At 45.4% G+C, this 27146-nt stretch overlaps 2 protein-coding genes across 2 annotated transcripts in view; one reads left to right on the top strand and one right to left on the bottom strand.

Annotated features, from left to right (window-relative positions):
* CSMD2 (CUB and Sushi multiple domains 2) overlaps positions 1-27146 on the top strand; it is a 797331-nt gene that overhangs the window by 336895 nt on the left and 433290 nt on the right.
* On the bottom strand, positions 25583-26744 carry HMGB4 (high mobility group box 4). The gene has a single exon (XM_010595190.3). The coding sequence runs from the start codon at positions 26742-26744 to the stop codon at positions 26181-26183; it is 564 nt and encodes a 187-aa protein (XP_010593492.2). The 3' UTR covers positions 25583-26180.

Here is a 27146-nt window from a genome sequence, read left to right as displayed (position 1 = left end):
AGACCCAGGTTCAAATTTCCGGCCAGTGTACCTCATGCACAGCTAACACCCCCCTGTCAGTGGAGACTTGCATGTTGCTATGTTGCTGAACAGGTTTCAGCGGAGCTTCCAGACTAAGAAAGACTAGTAAGAAATGCCTGGTGATCTACTTCTGAAAATCAGCCAATGAAAACCCTACAGATCACAAAGGTCCAATCCCTAGCCAACCACGGGAATGGAGCAGGACTGGGTAGCATGTCATCGTTGTGCATGGTGTCACCATGAGTCAGAGGCTGACTCAATGGCAGCTAATAACAACTATTATGCTAGAAACAGCCTAGTAATCATTTTTAATGGGATAATATCAACCCTGTCATCTGACCAGTTCGCTCTTGTTCCCATCTGCATTCGGTCATTCACATCCTTTAAATGCTTTCAAATCGGCCCTTAGGACTCAGGGATGCCCGCCCCCACTTCCTGCTTCAAATATCCTCCCATTGGCCTCAGCAGAAAGGAGGGAAAGGGCAATTATTTTACTGAATTGATTTCCAGCAAAAAAGGAAACCGAACTTGAAAAAGAGTACTAATTTTGTATTTCCATTCGAAACAGAAGACATGTTCATTACAGACAGTTTAGAAAATAGAGAAGAACTAGAAAATTAAAAACAAAAAACTTGATACATGAACATTTTGATGCATTTCCTTGCGTTTTGTTTCTAGGCATGGTTTATTTTTTTAAAGCTGTGTTCATAAAATGTCTGTATACTTTTTTTGTTACTTAAAAAAGCAGCTCATGGTGAAAAATTTTAAATATACTGAAAAGGACAGAATAAAAAATGTTCATCTTCTGTTTGTCAAACTCCTACTTCCGTTCTCCTCTCAGAAGCAACTGTTATTAAAAAGTTGGCATGTAGCTTTGCAGACCTGTCCTAACAGTTGCCTGATACTGTATTTTTCACCTTTCAAACAATGCTAAACTTAACCTTCATACAAATACCTTGATGCACATGTTGGAACATTTATAGGATGGCTTCCTTAAAGTGGAATTTCTGGGCCAAAGTGTATACCATCTTAAATTTTTGATAGATTCCGCCAAAATGTACTGCAAAAAGGCTGTGCCAATGTCGCATTTCCATCAACCATGTATGAGAGTGGCTATTTCCCTACACTCTTCCCAAATTAAAGTTTTATTGTTTTTATCCATCTCAATGGTTGAAAAAAATAGCATCTCATTTTTGTTTTGATTTCCCATTTCTCCAAGTATCAGTGTAGTGGATAACATTTTCATGTATTTATGCTCATTTTTATTTTATTTCCTGGATTGCATATTCATATTTCTTTTCCATTTTTCTGTTGGATTGCATGTGTTTTTCTTGTTGATTTGTAGGAGCTCTTTGTATATTTTGAATAGTAATACTATGTCTGTCCTATATGTTGCAAAAAAAGTTCTATCAGTCAGTAACTTGTCTTTTAACTTTGTTTTATTATCCCTCAAGGCAGAACTTTTACATTTTTATGTGATCAAATAGCTTCATTGTTTGTCCCTTGTGACATCTAGGTTTTGTGTCTTGGCTAGGAATACTTCCCCACTTGGAGATTATAAAAATAATCTTCTCTATTTCTTCTAGAGTGCTCAGAGTTTGGTATTTTACAGTTATCTCTTTAATCTGTTGGAATTATATTTTTGTGCCAGGTGTGAGATAGAGATCTAACTTTTAGTTCCAAATGAATAATGAATTGTCCCCAAAACTGTCCTTTTTGATTTGAAGTGGACCTTTTATCACAGGCTAAATTCGCATCTATTCATGGATCTCTCCTGGACTTTCTCTTCTATTTCATTTACCTATTATCCTATTTCTATAGAATTTCACATGGTTTTAGTACCATAGCTTTAGAGAAATTTTTGTTTTCTAGTAGGGAAAAAAAAAGTCCTTCCTTGTTATTACTGGTAAAACATTTTTATTCGAATTCTTGTGCATTTACTTTTCCAGGTGAATTTTAGAATATTTTTTACAAATTTATCCCCAGTGAAATTTCATTGGAATTTTGATTGGAATTTGCTAAATTTGTAGATAAATTTGTAGAAAACCAACGTTTTTTTACAATATCGAATCTTCCTATTCAGGACCATGGTAGGCCTTTCCTCTATTCAGGTCTTTGTTTATGTTCTTTAATAAAATTTTGTTGTTTTCATCATATAGGCTTAGTAAATTTTCTGTTAGGTTTATTCCTAGGTATTTTTATGGTTTTTTACTGTTATTGTGAAGAGAATCATTTTGCTATTGCATTTTCTAATTGTTTATTGATGGTAAATAAGAAAGCTATTGATTTTTGTACATTTCTTTTGTAACCAACCACCTTACTGAACTTTCTCATTAACTCTAATAGTTTTAAAGTTGATTATTGTAGATTTTCTAGGTTAGACAATCATATTAACAGCAAGTAATGTAATTTTGTCCCTTCATTTCCTATATATATGTATATGTTTTTTTTGTTTTTTTGCCATCTTACATGGCTAGTGCCTCCAGAACTGTATTGAAGAAAAGAAAACTGATTTGGCATCTCCAGAATTTCTTCATAGGACAGACTTAAAAGCAACCATAGTGCTTATACATTAAAGATCAGTAAAAACAGCAGAATTTCTAAAGATGCTTTTATTCACAATTTAAGATGGAGAAATCATATGTTATCCATATTAAAGAATGTTATCATTACTATATATGGAGTGATTTGGAAGGCCTGATGGAGATTGAAATTCTGATTAAGATTGATTAGAGATTTGGAAGGTCTGATGGAAGTGCCCAAAAATGGAAACCCAAGCTGCTCTCTAGCGCCATCACTGGGTGATGCTATATACAATTTTGTGTCCTGATTATTTTGTGCTTAAAATTGTAACGTTAGTATTTTCTGTGTTATTATAAACCCTTCCTGTCCTGTAGAGTCGCTACGAGTCAGAATTGATTTGATGGCAATGAGTTTGCTTTTTTTTTTTTTTTAGTTTTTGGCCTCAATATTCCAATAAGTAGCTACATCACAATTTACTTAACAATTCTTCTTTCTCTGGACATTTAGATGGTCTCTAGTTGTCCACTGCTGTAAATATTGCTGTGAAGAACATTTTTGCGTATAAAGCTTTTTTTCTGAATTTATGATTATTTCTTTAGGATGGATTCCCAGAATGAATATTTTTTAAGACTCTTGATTCTTATTGCCAAATTGCTTTCTAAAAGCATTCAGTCATTTTACACTGCCATGGCAGTATGTGTCTGAAGAAATGGGACATTTAAAATTAAAGATTATGAAAAATGTCATAGAGGAAGGAGAATGAGAATGGAGTGAGAGAGCTGGGTTTGAATCCTGGTTCCTCCACTGATAAACTGGGTAACCCTCCCCCCGCTCCCAGGGGGAAAAAAACTCTCTGAGCCCCAGTTTCCCTCTCTGTAAGACTGTAAAATATGCAGGTAACTCTTCCCTCAGCCATGTTGAAGGGTGAATAAGAACAAACAGGTTGTGGCCCTTGGCACAAAGAAGCTATAAACAAATAAGCATCACCTTCCTTTTATTTGGACAGTTTTCGAGGGTTTTATTTTCTAACCAGCTTTGGAGACTTCCCCTGAAAAACATGCTGCAATTAGTAATGACTTCTGTCCCTCAGCCGAGGCCTGTCTGCCAAGGGGAAAACCCTTTCCTGCTGCTGGCCGCTGGCCCCAGCTGTAAGCTCTCAGGCCTGTTTCACAGAAAAACTTCCCATGGGGCTGTGCACTGTGCCCAGCTCTGTGGACAGGCCACTAACAAGCCTCTTGAAGCTTGTGGCCACTTCTCTGCCTGGTGCTGGGGATGAGGAAAGAGCACGGAGCCCAGCATTCCCAGTGAAAATGGTGGCCAGGGGCTTCCAGAGTGGCCATCAGCTTCTCCTCTAATTCACTAACTGTATTCTGTCCTTCACGGACACTGCACAGAACAGGGCTGGTTTGCTCTGCTCACATCCCTTGGTTGCCAAGCTCTGCCACTTCGGCTTCCTAAATATCTTTCCAGTTTGTCCCTTTCTCTGCAACATTAGTACCCCTGACCTTGTTCAGGTGTTCTCAGACCTGGAACATTGAAGCAGCCGCCTACTAATCTCCAGAATTTCTCCATTCCATCCATCCTGTATCCTGGCCCAATGCAGTCTTTCTACACGCCCATATCTGGCTGAGCCATTTCCCTGCTGAAAACTCTTCAGTGGCTTTCCCTCATCAGTGGGGCATAGTCCAATCTCTTAGCCTAGCATCCAGGGCCCTCCAGCTGGATATCACTCCTCAATTCTGCATTCCACTCATACAATCATTTGTTCAAGAGACATTTATTAAGTATCAGGGACCATGCTAGGCATTGGATTTGTAATTAGGATCTGTTTCGGGCTCACCAGTCCAGAATAAGATTACATTAGCTAACACATTTTGCACACTTTTGAGGCATTTAGCTCTGTGCCAAGCACTTTATATGCATAATCTCTCTTAACCCTTTTCAACAGCCCTATGAGGCAGGTATTGGAATCCCCGGGTGGTGCCAATGGTTAATGCGCTTGGCTACTAACCGAAAGGTTGGAGGTTCGAACCCACCCAGAGGTACCTCGGAAGAAAGGCTTGGCAATCTACTTCCTAAAATCAGCCATTGAAAACCCTGTGAAGTGGAATTCAACTCTGGCTTACGTGGGGCTACCATCAGTTGGAATTGACTCAATGGCAACGGGAATGAGGCAGGTATTATTTTCATTCCCCTTTTGCAGATGAGGAAACTGAAGTTCAGAAAGTTGACATAACCCATCCCAGGTGACTCAGCTAGGAAGTAGTAGAGCCAGGGCACAAACCCAGGTTCTCTACCTCTGGGGCCCATGCTCTCAACCACTCATCAATTCTGATTTATTTCCTATGTATTACACCTGAGAATAGTCTAAACTGGTGGTATCTTATCCTGTACACATGTCCTGTAAGAAATATGGGCATAGAATTCACAGTCTAATTAGCAGAATTATAAAACTTGCCACTGACCACAGACTAGCACAGGAGCTTAGCAAAGTCTCTTCCTCCTGGTGCTCCAGGGTGGGCCACAAGGTTCCTGGCTTGAACCCTGGTTCCCAGACCCCAATTCCTGGCTCCTCCCTTAGAACCCGACACCTGGGTTAGTTATGTTTCCCCAAGGGGGACCCCTGCCTTCCTCTTCGGACCTTTTATAGCCAGCCCTTGTAGGGTGCAGTGGGCACTCGATAACTGCATTGAATTAAATTGAATTGAATTGAACCAAATTGAATTCAGAGGCAGATATTCTCCAACAGTGGCTGGGATTTAAGTTCATTGTTGTCCTAATCATCTTGCAGTAGATAACACTGCCTCCTCCATAAGCCAGGCTAAGCACTTAGGTTTTTGTGGATAGTATATCTAAAAGGGTTTCTGGTCAGGCAGGCTGGCTTTTTCTGCAGAGACCACTGGAACTAGATCTGAGCTGTGCATGTTCTTTGATGCCGTTTTCTGATATGTCTCAGACGTCAGACCATTTATGTTTAAGAATCATGTGGACCACTTATACTGTTATGTGACCTTGGGCAAGTTACTTAACCTCTCTGAGCCTCTACTTCCTCATCTGTCTCAGCCTCCTAGGGATAGTGCGAGGATTAAAATTAGAAATTGAATGTAAAGTGATTAGAACAGTGCTTGTATTAAGAGCTCAACAAGTTTGGACAATAATTACAGTGATTGTCCTTCTCTTACTGTCTCCACTATCTTTGCTGAGTTGGATAGTGAGGTAGATGAAGGGCAGTAAGGAAAGCTGAGAGGCAAGTAATCAGAAAGGATGGTCATCAGGGAGATCGGTCAGCCCAGGGGGCCTGGAGGAGTGGGGGCTCCCAGGTTCTGTGCCTGGGAAAGTGGCTGAAGGATATGAAAAGCTGAGAGGGGATAAGCCTGGAGAGGTAGATGGAGACCAGATTGATTGGTTTTTATCCTGAGGGTGGTAGGGAGCTGCTGAAAAGTTTATAGCAAGGGAGTGATATGACCATTTTTGCCTAGTTAAAAGATCATTGTGGCTGCTATTGGAGAACAGGCTGGAGGGGTGAGACTGCAGACAGACAGAGCTGCTCCTTGTGGCACAGCTCAGGTGAGAGATGATGGAGCCAGATCTAAGACAGTATCGGGGGGATGGACTGGAGGGGTGGATTTAAGAGACTCCAAGAACATGAAAACAGCATAACTTGGTTATTGATCCAATGAACTGGAGGAGTGGAGGAGTAAAGAATGTTCCCAGCTCTTGGTTTGAGTAGGTGGATGGCGGGAGCAGTGGGCAAGGACAAGGAGAAGGGAGTGATTCTTGTTAAGTTCAAAATCCCATGGAACATCCAAGATAGATGGATATAAGGATCTGAGAATCGGTGGATGCTTACAGGTTGTAAATAGACGTTTGGGAGCCATCAACATAAAAATGAGTGCAAGGTAAGAGCTTACAACTAGGGACAGTAGGGAAAGAGGGTGGAGAGGGAAGACAAGAGGGCACACAGAGTCAATTCGGGGATGCAGGCTTACTGGGAGCCTGTCTCTATGAGAAGCGGGGTCTGGAGTTGGTGGCACTGGCATCTGTGTGTCAGGGAAAGACCAGGGCATTCTGTTGTCCGCTGAGCCCAAGACTCAGTTGTGACTGTCTTTTGTAATCAAGTCTGGCCCTTTAGCTCTCTGCCTGGCCTGAAGCATGGCCTGAAAACCAGTCTGTTTGGCTGGCCCATGAGCCCCTGCTCCGCTCTGGTTCTCCCTGTCACAAGGGCTAATCCTGTCTTTCTGGCTATATGAGATTACAGAAATAGTAAGTCCTGGTCTACGTGGCAGTACCTTGCTCAATCTCATCCCAGTTCTACATTCCAAATCCCATAATAAGGAGTGAAGGCCTCCATCTGAAGAGTGAGCAAAATAGTGAGACAGCCTGAAAATGGGGCCTTGTTCCCAGTTCAGATGCCTGAGTCCTCCTTGGGGTATCTCACCCAGGTTGATTGGGCCCTTGAAGAGTGAATAGGAGTTTGTCACCTAGACAAATGATGGTAGGCATTCCACACAATTCTGGAACAAGCTCCAGCTGGCAAGCTCTTGGCCCTATTTCTATCAGAACCCTTATCACAGTGACTAGTGTGTTATGTGTGGTTACATGTCTCTCCTCCCAGAGAATGAGGTCCTTGAGGGCAGGAAGCGTGCTTTGTTTGCCTTGCAGTTTTCAGCACAGCGTCTGGCATTTTCTGGGCATCATAAATACATTTTTGTCTCAGAGAGTATGATGGGATGAAAGTACCAATCTAGTAATTCCCTGTTTCCTTGTCTTAGTATGAATGGGGGAAAGATAGCATTTTTTTTTTTTTTTTTTTTGGTCTTATCACTGGTTTCAAGTGCAGGACCAGTGATACTGAAAATGTTTTATAAATAGTATGTTGATTTGAACCAAATTGAAGAAGTTGCTCACATGGTAGGCATTAAGAAGATCTTTTGCAACATTTGGACTTGATTCGAGTATAAGAATTGCACCAGAATGAGCTTGGCTTCTCCTCCAAACAACATGGTCACAGTTTGAGAGTGATGCCTTTGAAATAAATCCCGTTTGAGTAATGTTTCTGTAGGACTCATAAAATCTTAATGGCAATCTTTTCTCATCTCAGAGACTATAAGAGGGAAGAGAGCGCCAGAATCACTGAGTTAGAAGTGGAGAATGCTGTATTTTTCTCATATGTGGTTTATACATTTAATGTAAATATTTTTAAATTGCAAATCCAATACTGACTTACACAGTAGTTCAAAAATCCTGGCTCTGTCCAAAGTGCTGAATCTCTGAACACATTCCCATCAAAGAGTAGGTAGTAGAGGCATCCATCTGGATAGAAAGTTCAAATGTATTAGAAGATTCAGTAATAGCCATACTAAGGGAAATAGCACAAATATGGCATAAATAATACCAACACGAATAGCTGAATGCCAAAGAGGGGGAAAGCGATAAGTTGGTAGCACTGAGCTCTCACCCTAGTTATACAAAGGAAAACTGACTTGGGAACCATGCATTCATCCAACGCACATTTTTTGAGTGCTTACTACATCCTGAGCATCAGGCTATGACATAAAATGAGATAAATCATAATCACTGGTCTCCATGAGGTCACAATCAGTGCTGGCTCAACCACTGACCTTGGTGGTGACCTTGGGCAAGTCACTTAACCTTTCTAGCCTTGGATTTCTCATTTAAAAATTGGAGATGAGAGGGTCTCACAAGATTATTGTGAGGATTAAATAAGAATGCTTGCAAAGCACTTAACACAGAACTTAGCATAGTGTAAGCTCTCAGTGAATGTTACATGTATTAGTGTGATGCACTGTGCTGCATTCTTTATATCCATTGTCTCATTTATTCTATGTTAGTCACATGGGATATGTTTTAATATCCTCACTTCACAGGTGAGAAAATGAGTTTCAGAAGAATGGGGTTAGGTAACTTGCCAAGTTCCCACAGGTAGTTAGTGGTGTGGACATTCAGAGTCAGCTCTATCTTACTTGAAAACCAATGCTTATAATTCTGGTACAGTCAGTTGGAACAGGGGTTGGGGATAGACAGACTGTCCTCACCAATCCAAGGATGTTAGGCAAATTCTGCTCTCATCTGGGATGTCATTTCTGAGAAGGCGAATTCAAAGGGCTTGGGGCGGGCGCGTGACGCAGGTGCTTGTGCAAATTTTAGATCGGGAATGCTTGTGCACTGATGGGAATGGAAGGATAAATCCTAACCCTCGGGATAATGGGGCCAGACCTCAGCCATACAGACAGAGGTTCACCAGGCTTCACCCGTGAGGGAGTAAGTATGGGGACCAGAGACCCAAGCAGAGTGGTCAGGCAGATGGGCGTCACTTGGTGGGGAGAGATGCAGTTAACTAAAAAGGCTGCAGGGGCCGGGGGGCTCGATCCCACGAGGTACATGGCACTTTGGATGCAGAGTCAGCAGACCATTTCCAGAGTCCGCTGACAATAGGGGAAGGGACTGGCAACTCCCTGGCACTGGGACAGAGAAGGTTTGAACCTGAATGTGGCTGAGCAGAGGCTGGTGGGAAGCTGTCATCCTAGAAGCCACTGTGTCACACACCCCATTTGGAACCCCCAGCTGCAAGAAATTTGTGATTGTGCTGGTCTGTGTCCTGTGGAGTGGGGCGGCGGGGGGAGGTTCTGAATGAGCGACAACATATTGCTGTCTCAGGGGTTAGAATGTGCTTTTCCTTTTAGTCCAAGAGCTTATGATTTGGTCTTGCAGACCTCACATAAGTAAATATTCTCTTTGCTTTCCTCCCTGTGGGAAACTCAGAGCCACAAAGCACAACAATGCCCCCCTTCCCTCCAAGGATACCCAGTAAATGATAGGGCTACTTGGTGTCCCCTTGATTGAAACTGGAAAGGTCATGTTTCAAAGTGCCATTGGGGCTTGCTTTTCCCATTTGTGAAAATCCTGGACTGTCCTGAGGCCTTTTTAAGGCGCCCTTGCAGTGCTGACCTTCCATAGGTGTCTTTCAAACGAGACACGCTGGAAAGCCTGGCGGGCCACCAGGCAGGTAAACGGATCAATGAGGGCTGTTCATCGGATTGTGCTCCCAGGGCCTCTGTGTCTGGTGCCGCAGCCCCTGCTGCTGCCGTCAGATCAATGGAGGAAGCAGATGGCTGTGTCGTGTCAGAACAATGACTCCTTTGCAGACACTCGCTCAGTCCTTCTCCTTCAAGCTGGGGAAGTCAGGGGCGGCTGTGCCCCATACCTGGGCAGCTCTGAGGAGACCTATGTTGGCTTCTGATAAAGGTCAGCAGGGGAATGGACCACGTGCTGGTTTCCTTCTCACCTGTGGTGCTGTCTGTCCTCATTGGAGGGGCCGTGTGGTTGCTCCTGCTTCATGTACATGGAGCCCATGGGGCACTGGCCTTGTCATTCTCTGTAGCTATAGGGCAGGCATGTTGTGCTGGAAAAAGCAAAGCAGGAGTTTCAGGTTTTTTTCGGTGCCTTCAGATACTAACAGCCCAAGGCTCATGGAATCCTCCCGGCTTAGGAATCCAGTTGCCATTGAATCAATCCAGACTCATGGTGACCCCATGTATGTCAGAGTAGAACTGTGTATCACAGGGTTTTCAACAGATGATTTTTTGAAAGTGGATCGCCAGGCCATTCTTTGGAGGCGCCACTTTCAGTTAGTGGCCAAGCAAATCTCTTTGCCACCCAAGGATTCAGTATGCAGCGTCCTAAAAGGTCATTCCAACCTCTGAGTCTGCCTGACCTTCTAGATCTAGGAACCCCACGGAAAGACTCCCAGTTTCCACATCTTTATATCAGGAGAGAATCTGATTGGCTCTGCTCTTTAGTCAGGCGTCCATTCCTCATCCAATCAGCTGAAGCTAGGAAGGAGTAGGCTCAACTGGTACACAGCATGCAGGAGCGCACCCCTCTAGTGTGACTGGTGGGGAAGGGAGCAAGGCAGTCTTGAGAAGAAGGTACAGGCTGGGCAAGAACTCCAAGCCATGTCTTCTCCATTGGTTTAACCTCTCTTCCCTTTGGGCTCCCTAAGGAGGTAATTGAGAAAACCACTCTTTTCCTCTACCTTCTGGAGCTAAACAAAATGGTACAGATGAAAGGCCCGGCAGTCGGTGGAGAGGGCTTGAGAGCAGTTTCTGTGTGTCCTCACCACTACAATATTGTCTATCTGGCTTTCACAGTCTGCAAAAGGGAGCTCTGTAAATACCAGTGATTACTATGATTATTATGAATCCTCTAAGCAGCTAAATTTCCCAAATTCCAAGAGTTTTAGTGCCTTGGGATTTAGAGATATAATTTAGAAGAGTTGAGCCTCAAAAAGGTTGATAACGATGGTCTTGGGTTACATCAAACAGCAGAGAGAATTTTGATGGGAATTCTAGGTCCTCATCTCCCCCCTCGTGGTGTTGGGACCAGCGGCATGAAGGATCCCAATTACTTGAGTCATTGGGCCCAGGAGTCCTTGCCTCCCAGCCTCCCAGAACTCGTGACCCAACCTATAAACCCACTGAACAGGTTAGGGATAGGCAATGCTGAACCGGCCTTGGGCCACAGAGCTGTGGCCACTCTGAACAGCTTCCTGCTGTTGAGGATCCCAGGAGCCTGGCCAAGTTTGGCCCATTTCCTCTTGGGCAGCCTTTTGCCTCCTGCCCACACATCAGTCTTGCCAAAAGAGGGCTGGTGCTGCAGTGTCGGGTCAGTTCCCCCTCTCCCCCATTTAGTTTTTACTCATCTCCTAGTGTTTTTCTCTGACTTCAGTACTTACTGAAATACCAATAAGGCAATACTATGTTTTATTTGATCTATTGACCAGAGCAACCTGAATCTGTGTTCTCTGTCGGGCCAGGAATGTTTTGACCTTCTAAAAGGAAATGACTGCTCTCCGAGCCAGAGCCAAGCAAGCAGCTTAGACCCATCCACAAGCAAAAGGCTGGGCCTGGGGAGCTCCAGGCATTAAACCACCATCAAATGATGACTAGAGTCTGGAAGCTCGTGATTTGGAGCAGCAAGGGAAGGGAGGGAGCAGTGATCCAACTGCTGCCATGAGAGGCAGTATAGTGAGGATGCTGGGACTCAAATGTTTGAGTTTGGACCCTGGTTCTGCTACAGAATGCTGTGTGACGTCAGACAAGTTGCTTAACCTCTCTGTCCGTCCATCTCCTAACCTGCAAATCAGGATCATAATAGAATCTACCTCATGGGGCTGCTGTGAGTATTGGATAAGTCAGTACATTTGAGATACTTAGTACAGTGCCTGGTATGCAGTAAGTGCTCAAAGTGGTATTGTTCCCAGGTGCTGCGTAGGTGCTTTGTACGATGTTTTCTTATCTTATTTTCATAATAATCCTGGGAAACAGATTTTGGTGTCCCCAGCACACAGACGAAGAAATTGAATCTCTGATGTTAAATAAATTACCAGGGCCACGTAGTAGTGAGTAGCAGGGACTGATTTATATGGTGGACATCTCTGACTCCAAATTCTATGTTCTTTCCGTGTTACCACCCTGGCTAGCCCTCCTCATAGTTAGCCTATGAGTACCAGTTGCTGTCAAGTCAGTTCTGATTCATGGCGACCCTATGTGAGTCAGAGTAGAAATGTGCTCCGTAAGATTTTCAATGGCTGATTTTTTAGAAGTAGATTGCCAGGCCTTTCTTCCAAGGTCACTCGAACTGCCAACCTTTCGGTTAACAGCTAAGTGCGTTAACCATTTGCACTATCCAGGGGCACCTAAAGTTAGACTGTTGTTGTTGTGTGCTGTCAAGTCAAATTTGATGCACAGCCATCCTGTAGGACAGAGTAGAACTGCCCCGTAAGGTCTCCTAGGCTATAATCTTTATGGGAGCAGATTGCCAGGTCTTTTCTCCTGCAGAGTTACCAGTGGGTTCGAACCGCCAACCTTTCAGTTAGCAGCCAAGTGTGTAACCAGGGCTCCTTTATTGTTAGACTGGATTACCATAATCACAGTCCTTCCCTTTTACTCCCCTCTGCTGAGTCTCTCGACACTCACCCAAGTGTCAGTGACCCTGGAATCAGAGAGCCATTACAACATGGACAAGTTACATAACCTTTCTGCGCCTCCATTTCTTTATCTGTAAACTGGACATAGTAATAGAGCCTGCTGAGAAACAGCACAGCAGGCGCTGACTCCTGGACACTTGGCCTGGCACTACCTTGGGCCTCGATGTTGCCAGGACCTGGCCTGGCACTCACAGCTGGGCCTTGGTGTCCTCCTGTTGAACATAAAGAATTTCACAGAACATCAACACCAGACAAGGCCACTCTGTGAGGTGATGGATTAAGAAAAAACAAGGCCACTTTATAATCACGTCTGAACTCAGACATAAACAAGACCATCATCCAAGATACGAAAATGACCTAACGTCCTCCTCCTCCTCCATCTGCATCTTGGCTAATGTGAGTGACTGCTGACTCTTTGCCAACTACAACTTTAGTCTTGCTTCATTCCTCCCACCTTCTAGATAAGATGTATTATGTACCTAATCATAGAATTTCACTTGCCAGTTTGTCATACTGTGGTGGTCTGCATGTTGCTATGATGCTGGAAGTTATGCCACTGGTATTTCAAGTACCAGCAGGGTTACCCATGGTAGACAGGTTTTAGTGGAGCTTCCAGACTAAGACAGACTAGGAAGAAAGGCCTAACAATCTACTTCTGAAAATTAGCCAGTGAAAACCCCAAGGATCAATAGAATACGGCCAATAGAGTATTGTCTGATGTAGTGCTGGAATATGACCTCCCTAGGTTGGAAGGAAGGAGCCCTGCTGGCGCTATGACTAAGCACTCTGCGGCTGTCCAAAAGGTTAGAGGTTCGAATCCACCAGCGGCTCTGCAGGAGAAAAGACCTGGCAGTCTGCTTTTTTAAAGATTACAGCCTAGGAAACCCTATAGGTCAATTCTACTCTGTCCTACAGGGTCGCTAGGAGCCGAAGTGGCCTCGATAGCACACAACAACACAACAGATTGGAAGACGTTCAAACTGCGCAGTGGCTGCAACAATAGACTCAAGCAACCAACAACTGTGAAGATAGTGCAGGACCAGGAATGTTCTGTTCTGTTGTACATGGGGTCACCCTGAGTCAGAGCCAACTCTACAGGAGCCAACAACAATCACAGAATAGTACACCTACTTCCTGACAGTATCTGATCCAGAACAAAGCTCCATTCCTTTGGACCCTCCCCCAAATCACCTACACAAGTCCAAACCCTACTGTAGGTTCTTTCTAATACCCTCTTACTGAGACCCCTGGGGTGTGCAGTCTCACTCATTGCCATGAGTTGATAAACCCAACTTTGTTCAACTACAGGTAGATTCCTTGTGGTCTTTGGCTGGGGATGGGGTGGCGGGTCATTGATACTACCTTCTATTTTTTTTTTTTTTTCTAGAGTTTAATGTGGTGATGCCTGGAAAGCACTTAGTAGTGGGTATGGGATAGTAGGTGCCCAGTCAGTATTAGTTATTAGCATTATATTTACTACTAAAAGATGTTCTTCCCCCTTGGGCAGAGCTGGTGAGCCCCCATTAACTCTGACTAACCAGCTCCCTTCTTTTCTGAAATCCATGCAGATACCCTCTTATGTTTGCCCCGGGCACTGCAGCATTTCCCTTTTGCATTTCATAGACCTTCACGCCACACCCCAGACCCCAAGCCTATAAAAACCCCTGTTGCCCATGACTTTCAAGACCACCGCCCTGTCCTGTCTTTGGGGCCTCCATGGAGAACATTCTATCAAGGTGTTTAGACAGCTTTGCAGAATCACTACAGCAAGGTGGGGTGGAAGGGAGGCCAGAGCAGTAGTGGAGAGAAGATCTGGCTTCAGCAGCCCCTGTTCTACTTCCTGGCATGAAGACTTCCATTGTGCAAATGGAAGTTTCCTTACCCACTTGCCAGACCAGATCCTTCAGCAAAAGTGTACTCGCAGCTGCATCAGCAAGGGGCAGCCCCAGGGATGCAGAGTTCTTCCGTGCCCATCGCTGCTAATTGCAGATAATACAGTAAAAATACAGAGCCGCATCTGTTCGTTTCAACATCGGTATCGAGGAATTTACGTGGTTGATAATGACAGGGTGTGAGGGGAGGAAGATGCTTATTCTGCCTGCGATCCAGAGACGCAGCTGTGAGCAGAGAGCTGGAGGCGTGGTTGCCGGTGCCGATCAAATTCTCTGGGCACCAGCCAAGCCCTTCCACAGAGGCGCCAAGGGGTAGATCCAGGTAGTTCTCTGGAAATACCCACTGCTTAACCAGTCAAGCACAGAGCGTGTCCAGGCACCAGGAGGCCTTCTGGCCCAACTCTGCCCCATTTGCAAGGGGTTCCCAGGAGAAGGGGAAACCGACCACTGTCAGGCAGCAAGACACAAGGAGGAGCATATCTCTCATGGATCCAGTTGCAAGCATTTTTCCAGCAAGCATACACTGAGCACCTAACCTGGTGTCTCAGCTTTTCATCTGTAAAATGGGGGTATTTAAAGTGCTGCTTCATTGGGTTGTTACATTAAATAAGATTTCTTAGTTGTGGTCAAGTCGATTCTGACTACATGGTGACTTCATGTGTGCAGAGTAGAACTGCTCCACTGGGTTTTCAAGGCTGTGACCTTTTGGAAATAGATTGCTAGACTTGTCTTTCAAAGCGACTTTGGGTGGTTTTGAACCGCTAACCTCTCGTCTAGTAGTTGAGCACTTAACAATTTGCACCACCCAGTTACCTCTTTCGATAAGATAATGACATGTAAATTGCTTCAAACTGTACCAGGTATGTAATAAACATTCAATAAAAGTCAGCTAGTATATTTTACCCTGTGTCAAGCTTTGTGTCGGATTTTAGGGATACAAGGAAACCCTGGTGGCGTAGTGGTTAAGTGCTAAGGCTGCTAACCAAAGGGTCAGCAGTTTGAATCCGCCAGGTGCTCCTTGGAAACTCGATGGGGCAGTTCTACTCTGTCCTGTAGGGTCCCTATGAGTTGGAAATAAAGCAGGGCCCCTGCCCTCTTCCGCCAGCTGGGGAGAGAGACAACAGTGTGATCTGCAGTGAGATGGAGGTGTGTGTACTTACAGAAGGTGCTGTGATCACAGAGGAGAGTGGGAGTGACACCAGCCTGGAGCAGCATGTGCAGAGGCCCTGAGAAGAGGGTGAAAGTTTAGTGCCTCAGGGGAAATACTGTGTAGCAAGACCTTTGTTGTTGTTGGAAGTCAGTCCCAACTCATGGTGACCCCATGTGTACTGACTGAGTAGAACTTCTCCATATGGTGTTTATGGCAGTGACCTTTTGGAAACAGATTGCCAAGCCTGTCTTCCAAGGCACCTCTGAGGGGGTTCGAAACACCAACCTTTCAGCTGAGAGTCCAGCATTTAACTGTTTGCGCCACCCCGGACTCCTTAGGGTGGGCGTATTGGGTATCTATTGCTATGTAACGAATCACCCCAAACTTAGTGGCTTGAAACAACATTTGTTACCTCACATGTTCTGTGTGTTAGGAATCTGGGTGTGACTGAGCTGGGTTCTCCAACAGAGTTTCTCACAAGGCTGCAATCAAGGTGTCCACCAGGTCTGCAGTCATTTCAAAGTTCCAGTTGAGGGATGGACCCACTTTCAAACTTATTCACATGGTTGTTGGATGGAATCGGTTACCCACAGGCTGTTTAACCCCGGGCCTTAGTTTTGTGATGGGTGTTGGCCAGAGGCCACCCTCAGTTCCTTGCCACATGGCCCTCTTCGTAGGGAAGCTTTCAACATGTCAGTTTGCTTAGAGCAAGCCAGAGAGTGAGAGAGGTCACAGTCTTTTTTATAGCCTAATTTCAGAAGTGACATCCTTTTGCCCTATTCTATTTGTTAGAAGAAAGTCCAGCCCACACTCCAGGGGAGGGGATCACACAGGTGTGAATACCGGGAGGCAGGGATCATCGGGAGCCAACATGTCAGAAGCTGCCTACCACAGTGAGTGTGCGGGACAGGACAGCTGGCAAGATGGGCAGTGGCCTGATTATGGGGGCATGTCAGACCCTCATAGGTGATGAGCAACCATTGAAGGGGTTAAAGGGCGGAGTCTTAGAAACATCACTTAGCCAGCCAGAGCAGAGAAAGAACTAGAAAGGGAGCAATGGGTAGGAAGGGCTGTTACAAGGAAACTGTTAGGAGAGGAGGGCCACGTGAGAATGTTGATTGTATCGCTGGTAATCCAACTCAGAGCTTAGGGCCACCTGGAGGGCCACACGCCCTCTTTGGGACTTTGGCCAAACTGTTTCTTTTGCTTGGAACTGCCTTTTTGCATGCTGTCTTTAAACCATCCTTAAGAGACCAGGCCAGGCAGCCCCGTGTATAGGGTACTTCCCGAACACCAGACTGGGGTGATGTTCCAGACATCCCACTGAATCTTTGGCACACCTGTAGGGCAGGTGTTATTTGTGGGAGTGTGACTGGAAGTCACATGACAAGACAAAGGGATGCCCAGTGCCTTTGTGACCTCATCCTGATGATCTTCATTTTAATAAGCCCTGCTTCTGGTACACCCCGTTCTAGGACCTGACCCCCAGTCTTAAAGGCCCAGAAACAGGACCTTTTTAACCCAAAATAATTGATGCTTTTGTGTAGACTGAAATCAACTAGAAGATCTCAACACAACTGTGCAGTCCGGACGTTAATCGATTGTTTCACAACTGGGATCAACTTCTCTGTTGGAATTAGAGGGAAACCCAATAAATAAATATACTTATTCCCCTCTCAAGTTCAGAGTCAATTGGCAGATGCAGGAGGAAGACAGATGAGAACCAGCATGTCACCTTTATTACTGGTTGATTGGATAGTACAGCTGAATACATTGGGCAGCCAAAGAGAGACAGACAGACATAGAGGCTGAACTGAGCACGATAAGCTCCTCCTCCCAGACTCACCCATGAGAGAAGTCACTCCACCGTGGAATGAATGAGTGGGCCAAAAGAGGGAGAATTCCTCAGTGGTTCTTCTCCCTCTTTTAGTGTCAACGTCACCTGGGAACTTGTAAGAAATGCTAAGTCAAGGACCCGCTCCCAGAAGTACTGAATCAGAAACTCTGAGGGCAGGGCCGAGCAATCTGCATTTTAATAAGCCCCGGAGGGTGTTTCTGGTATACACTAAAATTTGAGAACCACTGCCCTGGTGGCACAGTGGTTAAGTGCTATGGCTGCTAACCAAAAGGTCAGCAGTTCAAATCCATCAGCCGCTCCTTGGAAACCCTATGGGGCAGTTCTGCTCTGTCCTATATGGTCGTTATGAGTTGGAATCAACTCAATGGCAATGGGTTTGGTTACTTTGGTTTTGGTCTAGTAGAAGTTGCTCCACGTGGAAATAGACCTAGGAAGAAGTGTTCCTCTGGAGCATTCTGCCATCAAGACCCACCCTTTCCCTCTTCCCCCATGCCTGATCTTCTAGTATCTTGGAAAATGTTTCACAGTGTCAGAGTTTCCACATTTGGTTGTTAGCTTACAGCTGTGCCAAGGAAGACCAAGCAGAGGATCTTGTTGATTTATTTCTCTTCCAAAAGGAAAAAAAAGGCCGTGTGGGTTGATATTTTCTAGCCTTGGCTCTTTCTCTTACAGCCTTGAAGTAGGGGGCATCCTCCAGTTGGTATTTGATAGTCTCTGAAGACTTCAGAATGGCCAATAACTAGAAGTCAAGGATAGAAGCTCATAGTCCCCTTGCGTTAACTCTCCGTGGCTTCCTACTACACTTTGATTTCAATATAAACTTGCCAAAGCCTGCAAGGCCTCTGTCTCCTGCCCTCACCCACTCGCTCATGCACCTCCAGTCACTCTGACCTCTGTTCTGCTCCTCTAATATGCCAAACTCACTGCTGCCCTAGGGCCTTTGCACTTGCTAAGCTGTTGGCTGAAGAACTCCTCTCTCAGCCTTTGGCCTGCCTGCCTCCTCCATGTCTTTTACATCTCAGCCCAAGTGTCATCTCCCCAGAGAGACCATCTTTGACCACTCCATTTAAACTGCCCTTCACCACACCTGTCATTGTTTGTATCATTAGCCTGGTTTATTTTCTTCAGAGCATTTGACAGGATTGGAAAATTACCTGGGTGTATTTATTTCACGGCTTTGAACTGGTTCATTCTGGGTAGAACCCCTGCCAAGAATTTGCATTTTTAACAAGTTCCAGGCAATGCTAATGCTGTTGGTTAGGGACTAGGGACGAATTCTGAGAACCACTAGTAGAGCAGTGGTTCTCAAAATGCATTATACATAAGAATCACCTGGGGATCTTGTTAAACTGTAGATTCTGATTCAGTATATCTGAGGTAAAAACTAAAACTCACTGCTTTCGAGTCAGTTCCGACTCATAGCAACCCTATAGTACAGAGTAGAACTGCCTATAGAGTTTCCAATGAGCAGCTGGTGGATTTGAATTGCTGTGGAAACGCAAATTCTCAGCAGAGGTTCAAGCCCGGAACAAAGCGATTCAAAGCCCTGATTGGTTTGTTGACCTATTTACTGTCTGTCTCCCCGTCATTGGCATGTGAGAGGCCAATGACCTTGCTGTATCCTTAGCAGGAGACCCTGGGTGACGCAAACAGTTAAGCACTCAACTACTAGCCAAAAACATGGCAGTATGAACCCATCCAGAGGTGCCTCAGAAGAAAGGCCTGGCAATCTCCTTCTGAAATGTTACAGCCTTGAAAACCCTACAGGGCAGTTCTACTCTGAAATACACGTGGTTGCCATGTGTCAGAATCAGCTTGATAGCAACTAACAACAGAAGAGTTCTTGGTATGTTTCAGGCATAAGATTTGCATAAGTATTTGTTGAATGAATGAACAAGTGAATGGATGCCTAAATGGGCCCAGGAGAGGCTCTAGAAGAGAAGGATCAGTGGAGAGATTCAGTCATCAACACAGCGGCGGGCCCAAAGACTCTGGCGTTCGCTCACCAAGGGCAAGGACCCCTGAGCCCAGCCCGAGTGGGCCTGGAGTGCTGGCACCACACCAAAGGTTGCACCTGCTTTTCCTCTCAGCCATTCTCCTGGTTCCTGGCTCCTGGGACTGCTCCTCCTCATTCCCTCCCTCCCCCTTCCCTGTCATTACATTAAAGTCACTGGAAGCCAGCAGATTCACACCCTCCTGTTGTCTTTTTCATAAAGGAATGTTAATGAAGTTCGTTTTCAGCAGGGGCGGGCGCAAACTGTTGTCAAAACTCTGACTTGGCCACCCACATTCACATAATTAATCACGCAGGAAACCAGGAACGGAGGCATAAGGACTGGGAGGTGGCTGTGTGGGGGCCCTTTTCCAGGGGAGAAGTGCGGCACAACACTGCCCCATTCAGGCTGGAAAGAAGATAGCCCAACCGGAACCACTGCAGAATAGTACCAGTCAGGACTGAATTAGCACGGAGGTGGGGAGAGGGCTCCCCCAGCTTGAGAGGTTGGTAGCAAAATAAAGGAAATTAAACAGGTGGGGTAGAGGCTGGAGGAAGAAACAAGGTTAAAGACAGTCTCTTCTAGAATTGTGAGGAAACTGGCATTTATCGAGTACTGTATTAGTTATCTGTTGCCATGTAGCAAATCACCACAAACTTTGACATTGTCGTTAGTTGCTATGGAGTTAGCTCTGACTCATGGTGACCCCGTGTACATCAGAACGAGATGTTGCCCAGTCCTGCACCATCTTCACACCAGTTGGTATGTTCAAGTCCATTGTTGCGGCCACTGTAGCATTTTGAATGCCTTCTACCCTAGTAGGTTTATCTTCCTTATTTTGGACACTATTCTGTGGTGAAACCATAGGGTTTTCGTTGGCTGATTTTTAGAAGTAGATTTCCAGGCCTGTCTTCCTAGTGTGTCTTAGTCTGGAAGGGCTCCTGAATCCTGTCCAACATGGGTGACCCCACTGGTATTTGAAATACTGATGGCATAGCTTCCAGCATCACAGCAGCATGCAAGCCACCACAGTATGACAAGCTGACAGAAGGGTGGTGAACCACAAACAAGCAACACATTTTTTAGCTCAAAATTTCTGTGGGCCAGGAGTCCAGGCTTGTCTTAGCTGGGTCCATTGCTTGGGGTCTCACAGGCTGCAATCAAGATATCAGCCTGGGGTGTGCAGTCCCCTGGAGACTCACCTGGGCAAGGCTCTGCATCCCTGGTCATGTGGTTGTTGGCACCATTAATATCCTGTGGGTGTAAGACTGAGAGCTTCCATGGCTGGCTGTTGGTGGGCTTCACAAACATAGCTGCTTATTTTATCAAGCAAGAATAGTCTCTGGAACAAATCTGCTCACAAAATGGGGTTTTATATATCATCACGTTGTCGTGGAAGTGGCATCCATCTCCTCTGCCATATCCTGTTGGTTAGAAGCAAGCCACAGGTCCTTCCCACATTTAATGGAAGGGGATTATAAAAGGATGTGAACGCCAGGAGGTAGAGATCATGGGAGGCCACCCCACCTCTGTCTCCTACAAGTACCTGTTGTGTGTCAAGGACTGTGCCAAATACGTTTGCATGTGTTACCTCATTTAATCACTAAAACAACCCATAAGGCTGATACCACCTCCCATCACACAGATGAGAAGCCTGAGGCTCAGACCAGTGAGAAACTTGCCCCATGTCAGGATTGGAACCACTCACCTAAGCACCAAGTTAACCTGCGTGAACTTAGAGGCCGAAGGGGCAGCATCCTTACAGTGAGGAGCAAGAGCCTGAGGGAGGCAGGAGGAAGTGGGGTGGAGGTAGGGGAAGGGGGCAGCAACAGGAGGGTGATATGCCCCATGAGACACAAGACCAGGAGGAAAGGATGGATGTGGATTAGATTTTGAGAAAAGAAGAAAACTGAGAGCACTTTTGTCGGATAATCTCTGTTTTTCTCTGAAGCAGAAAATGAGGGCGTCTCCTGAGAGGGCGGGGTGGAGGGGAAGCAGAGCCAAGTGGGAACAGCAGCTGTGGGGACTGGGAGCGGGCATCGTGCCTGCATGAGGACAAAGTTGCCAAGTTGGATGAGGCTGCTTCCTCCACGAAGACTTAAGCCACTGACTTGGTGGTGGGACCTGTACCCTGCCCACTCTTTGTGTGGTCTTTAGTTTCATCACAATGCCCTGTGCGCTGGGGGTTATGCCCAGGTCTGTGTCTCTCACCAAAAGGAAAGTTCTCAGAGGACTGGAACCTAATCTGTATGAGTTTCCTAGGGCTTCTATAACAAAAGACCACAAGCTAGGTGGCTTGTGAGAACAGAAATTTATGGTCTCACAGTTCTGGAGGCTAGGAGTCTGGAATCAGGGTGTTGGTTGTTTTGATAACTTCCAGTCTCTGAGGGAGAATCTATTCCAAGTTTCTCTCTGAGCTTCTGGTGACTGCTGGCCATCCTTGGCGTTCCACTTCCTGCTTCCATCATCATATGTTGTTTTTCTCTCTTTCTGTGTCTCATCTCCTCTTTTGTAGAACACTGCTCGTATTGGGATTAGGGCCACCCTAGTCCAGTATGACTTCTGTTAACTGATAACTCATAACATCTTCAAAGACCCTTTTTGCAAACAAGGTCATATTCACAGATACCCAGGGGTAGATCTTCAACGTATCTTTTGGGGGGACACAATTCAATCCATAATAGTGTACCTTCTGAGCCCCCCAAAATTCATGTCCTTCCCACACATGGAATACACTCACCCCACCTCACCCTGTCTTAACACATTCCACTATCACCTCTCATCTTCCAAATCAGATACGGGTGAGACTCCTGGTATGGTCCATCCAGAGGTAAAATTCCACTTCATCTGTGTGCCTCTGAAACCTAGAATACAAGTTACCTGTTTCCAGAATACAATGGTGGCATGGGCATAGGATAGATATTTCCATTCCAAATGGGAGAAATTGGAGGGAAAAAAGGGATCGCAGGTCCCAAGCAAGTTCAAAACCCAGCAGGGCAAATTCTATACGATTTCAAGGCTTGAAAATAATCTTGTGTCCTTTGGACCCACTGAGGTAGCAGCCCTGTTGTGCCTCCCTGTCTCCAGCACAGATCCTGGCACACTGAGTCCCCCATAAATGGCTGGTAAATCATGTAGTGGGAGACTGCAGGGGCACCCTCCCTGATATCAGGGGGCCTTACACGTCACGCAGAGTGGTTTTCACTGGATGCTGTGTGGGAAAAAGAGGGAGCCTTATACAGTCTTTGAATGGGAGCAGAAAATGGTCCAAGTCCTAGTTCAGGAAGGTTCCTCTGATGACTTTAGGCAAGAAGAGGTGGGTGGTGGGGAGAGTGATGCCGGCAGGAGCGCAGGGAGGGTCTGAGACTTGGAGAAGCAGTGTGGTCAAGTGCTCAAGAGCACAGACTGAAGCAAACATCGGGCCCCTCCGTCCCCCCCCGAAGAGCCGTTGTAACTCTCCCACTCCAGACTGTCATGTGGCCACCAAGGGAATGTGGACCCAGGACAATGCTCAGCCTCCTAAGGCCAGGCCGTTTACAGGGAGGGAGAGGAAGTGATCGCTATAGTCATCCCAGGGGAATGGTTAGATCTGTGGAAGCATGTTTATATAGTGTCCCATTCTATGATTTTGTAGACCAGTAGGGGTTGTGTCCTTTCAGTGTTTCTCTGGGGGTGGCTTTGAAAAGCTTTACAAGGAAAGCATTATACTTTCAATCCTTTAAAAATAATTATCAAATATCGTGCAGAATTAATATCCTTGATAGATAATTATCAAGTATCGTGCAGAAATGATCTGGTAGACCTAGACCAGCTGAAAGTCAGGGGTAAGGTGAGAGTTGGGCATGGAGTCAAATATTTGCCACTCTTGGTCATCTCAGAAGGGAGCTCAGTTGTTTTATGTGAAATGTATGATCATTTGCTAAGAGCTCACCTATGTCATGGTCCACATCTCAAAGTATCTGACGTCTCTGGAAAGTAAGCTTTCTGATTTTATAAGCCAGCTTGATTTGATTTGATACGTATTAAACATGAGAGGGCAGCAGCAAAGGAAGAAAATATTGGGCTGCATTATGACCCTGTAATCTCAGCTCCACACCATATAGAAAACTTTTAATTACATTTCTATCAGTTCTTGAAGTGAAATACATATATTTAATATTATAAAATGTCTTCATCTTAATAGGTGTCATGGATTGAATTATGTCCTCCAAAAAATGTGTGTATCAGTTGGCCTGGGCCATGATTCCCGGTATTGTGTGATTTTCCTATATGTTGTAAATCCTGCCTCTGTAATGTTAATGAGGGAGGATGCCTGCACGGCAGTTGTGTTAGTCAGGCAGGACTCTACCTACAGGATTGGATTGTCTTGAGGCAATCTCTTGAGATATAAGAGAAGCAATCACAGACAGGGAGCCCCCATACCGCCAAGAAAGCAGCCCTGGGAGCAGAGCTCGTCCTTTGGACCTGGGGTCCCTGTGCAGAGAAGCTCCTAGTTCGAGGGAAGATTGATGAGAAGGCCGACAGAGAGAGAAAGCCTTCTCCTGGAGTTGCCACCCTGAATTTGGACTTTTAGCCTACTTTACTGTGAAGAAATAAATTTCTCTTTGTTAAAGCCATCCACTTGTGGTATTTCTGTTATAGCAGCACTACATGACTAAGACACTAGGGAACCAGCTTGCTATAATAGAAATAATAGTAGTTGTCATTGTTAGCTGTTGTCAAGTTGGCCCCAACTCATAATGACCCCATGCATGCAGAATAGTGCCATTCCTATGACAGTTTACAGATCAGACCTTTGCGATCCACAGGGTTTTCATTGACTGATTTTCAAAAGTAGCATCAGGCCTTTCTTCCTAGGGTGTCTTAGTTTAGAAGCCCTGCTGAAATCTGTTCAGCATAATAACAGCCCACAAGCCCACACTGACAGAGAGGTGGTGGCTGTGCGTGAGGTGCGTTGGCTGGAAATCAAACCTGGGTATCCCACATAAAAGATGAACCTCCAGTGTCCCCTATAATAATGATAGGTAACTATCAAATATTAAAAAAAAAAATTACCTATCATTTAATAGGTACCATAGAAAAATCTATTAAAAATTACCATCAAATATTACCTATGTGCCGGGGACCATACTGTGGTTTACAGGTAATATCTCATTTAATTCTCCTAATAACCTAAGACGTGAATATGACACCCATCTGACCCCAAAGTCATCCAACCTGTCAGTGGCAGAGTTGAGATTCAAACCCAGGCCTGTCTGATTCTAAACCCTGAATTTCTAAATCACCCCACTATAATACCTCTCACCCCCTTAAAGGTTCACCCAGTTCTAAAACACTTTTAAAATTATAGTAAAAATCCATATTTTTGAAGTGTTTTAGAACTGGGTGAGCCTTTAAGGGGATGAGAAATTAAATTTTAAAAGCAAACTTCAAATAGTGCATTAGAGTAGAAAATCCTCCACCATGGTATAGGGTTTCAGGTGGAGTTAGGGCAGCCTGTTGCATGCGTAGCCTGGTGACAAACACAATTTTGCATTCTGACCCAGGCTTTTTGATGAAAAGACGTCAGAAGAGCCAATCTCTATTGATTGGTATGAGACAGTTCACAGTGTATTGTCTGGGAAAAAAAATCCAGTTATAGCAGACACAGCACAAATTTCTTATCAAGTATGACTCATTTGCAAGTGGCAGAAAACCTAACTCAGACCATCTTAGCAAAAAAATGAAATGTCTCGGTTCATCTTCAGTAAAAAGTCCGGAATGATGTGATGTCTCTAGGGTTCTGAATGTATTAGCCTCATTCGGAGGCTCTCTGTAATGGCGGAATGACTGAGATCCACTCTGATGGGACCGACCTGGGACCCACGCTCATCACTGAGCCAATCACTGTGCCAGGGGGATTCCTGGCCTTCGGACCCTGGTATCAGCCTGGGAATCAGGCTGCTGTTAGGGGTCATAAAAGCAACAAATGTCCTCATGTCCTCAGTTATGTGACATGACTTGGGTAGATGCTCACCAGTGTCAACAGGGATTTCTTATAGGGATTGGGATGATTTTTACTCATGTTTCAAGCCTGATGCAGTATTTTGTTTATTTTAAGTCATCATAAGGATCATCCTAAAAAGCATAGGGAACCCCATTGGAGTCCCATACCGACTCGCTACTGGTATCTACATCTTGCTGGAGGTCTGGTATCTGGAAATACAATTGGAACCCTAAATTCCAGCTTCCTGACCTCTGCTGGCTTGGTCCATCCATGGAACAAGTTCCTGCTTGGTCATCTTGTCATATTTCTCTGCTGGGACCTGGATTGGGAGCCTGACCTGAACTCCAGGTCTTCTGGACCTGAAAGTCTGTACTGCCACCCCCCTCACCAGAGCTGGACCTAGTGTCCCTGGACCTGACCCCTTGTATGGTCCTCCAGCCTGGATAGCCACTTGGAATCAGGATGCTCCTACCTCCATGCCTTCTAACTTTTTCACACCTGGAGACTCCCACCCTACCTGTCTGAGCAAGCCCTGTGGATTCTGACCATACGTTCCTTCAGACACTGCTGCCACCTCTCTCAAAGCCTGCCTGTCCCCAGTTTCTCATACCCAGTCTCTTCTCTTACCATGCCACTCATTTCCCCAAAGCAGTAGCAATGGCCGCTCTAGAGCCACACGCGAGACCAGGGACAGAAGAGACAGGCAGGACAGGTGAATGGCATTTTATTTTTTTCAAGTTGAATCCATCAGCTTCTGCCTGACTCCATTTTCCCCCTGCGCTGGTTCCTAGCCATTCGGACGCTCTTCTTCCTGGCATTGCGTTGTTTACGGTAGACTTCAAGTTCCTCCTGGTACTTAGCTCTCAGGAGAGCTGCCTTCTGTTCATACGGCTGCTTTTCCTCGTCTGTCGTTGCAGACCACATCTTCCCAGTGGCCTTTGCCACCTGCACCACTGACCAGGTTGGGTTTTCCCTCTTCAATTGGGCATAGTGATCTTTGCAGAAGAGTATGAAGGATGATGGAGGCCGTCTGGGTGCCTGGGGGTCGCGCTTTCTCCGTTTCTTCCTCTTGCCCACATAGTTCATCATCTCTTCCTGGTATCGGGCTTTGTCGAGCTTGGCCAGGGCTTCATATTTGGCCTTTTCATGCTTTGAAATAGATCTCCATTTTTCTGAACACTTTCTAGAGAACTCTTTAAAGCCAAGGTAGGAATTTGGCTGCTGCTCCTTGAACTTGTTTCTGTAATTCAGCAAAAAATGGATGTAAGAAGAGACGTTCACCTTAGGCCTTAGCTGAACTTCTTTTCCCATGTTCATAAGATCATTTTTTTTTTTTTTTTCTGGATTCAGGAACTTGGACAGCAGAGACTTTTGTCCCCACACTCCAGGAGCAATCTAGAAGGTCCTTTGCTTGTGGTGAATTTTTCTCTCTGCAAGAGCTGCAGTCGGAGGTCGGCCTTTTCAGTGGTGGTGTCATTATTGGGTCAGAGGAGGGGTTGTGACATCACCTGCAGCCTGGCCAATCCTAGCCAGTGCCTGTGGGAATTTGCATACAGGCACTCTTAGGGGTTAGACACTGGAGGGTCAATTTTTGCCTCTCATGAAAGATGGTTCACCCAAAGAAGGCTGTAGGGCAGCTACTTCCACTAGAAATATTTCTTCTTGTCTTCTCGGAGGCAGTGGGCTTTGCTCAGCTGTAAAATCCAACTGCTG

Source organism: Loxodonta africana, chromosome 3, assembly GCF_030014295.1.
Source record: "Loxodonta africana isolate mLoxAfr1 chromosome 3, mLoxAfr1.hap2, whole genome shotgun sequence".
Taxonomy (NCBI): Eukaryota; Metazoa; Chordata; class Mammalia; order Proboscidea; family Elephantidae; genus Loxodonta; species Loxodonta africana.
The sequence above is the reverse complement of the archived record's forward strand: the minus strand, read 5'-3'. Positions and strand labels throughout refer to the sequence as shown.

What these genes read in the sequence shown, in the direction of transcription:
- HMGB4 (XM_010595190.3), bottom strand. Translation starts at nt 26,744, where the DNA reads ATGGGAAAAGAAGTTCAGCTAAGGCCTAAGGTGAACGTCTCTTCTTAC.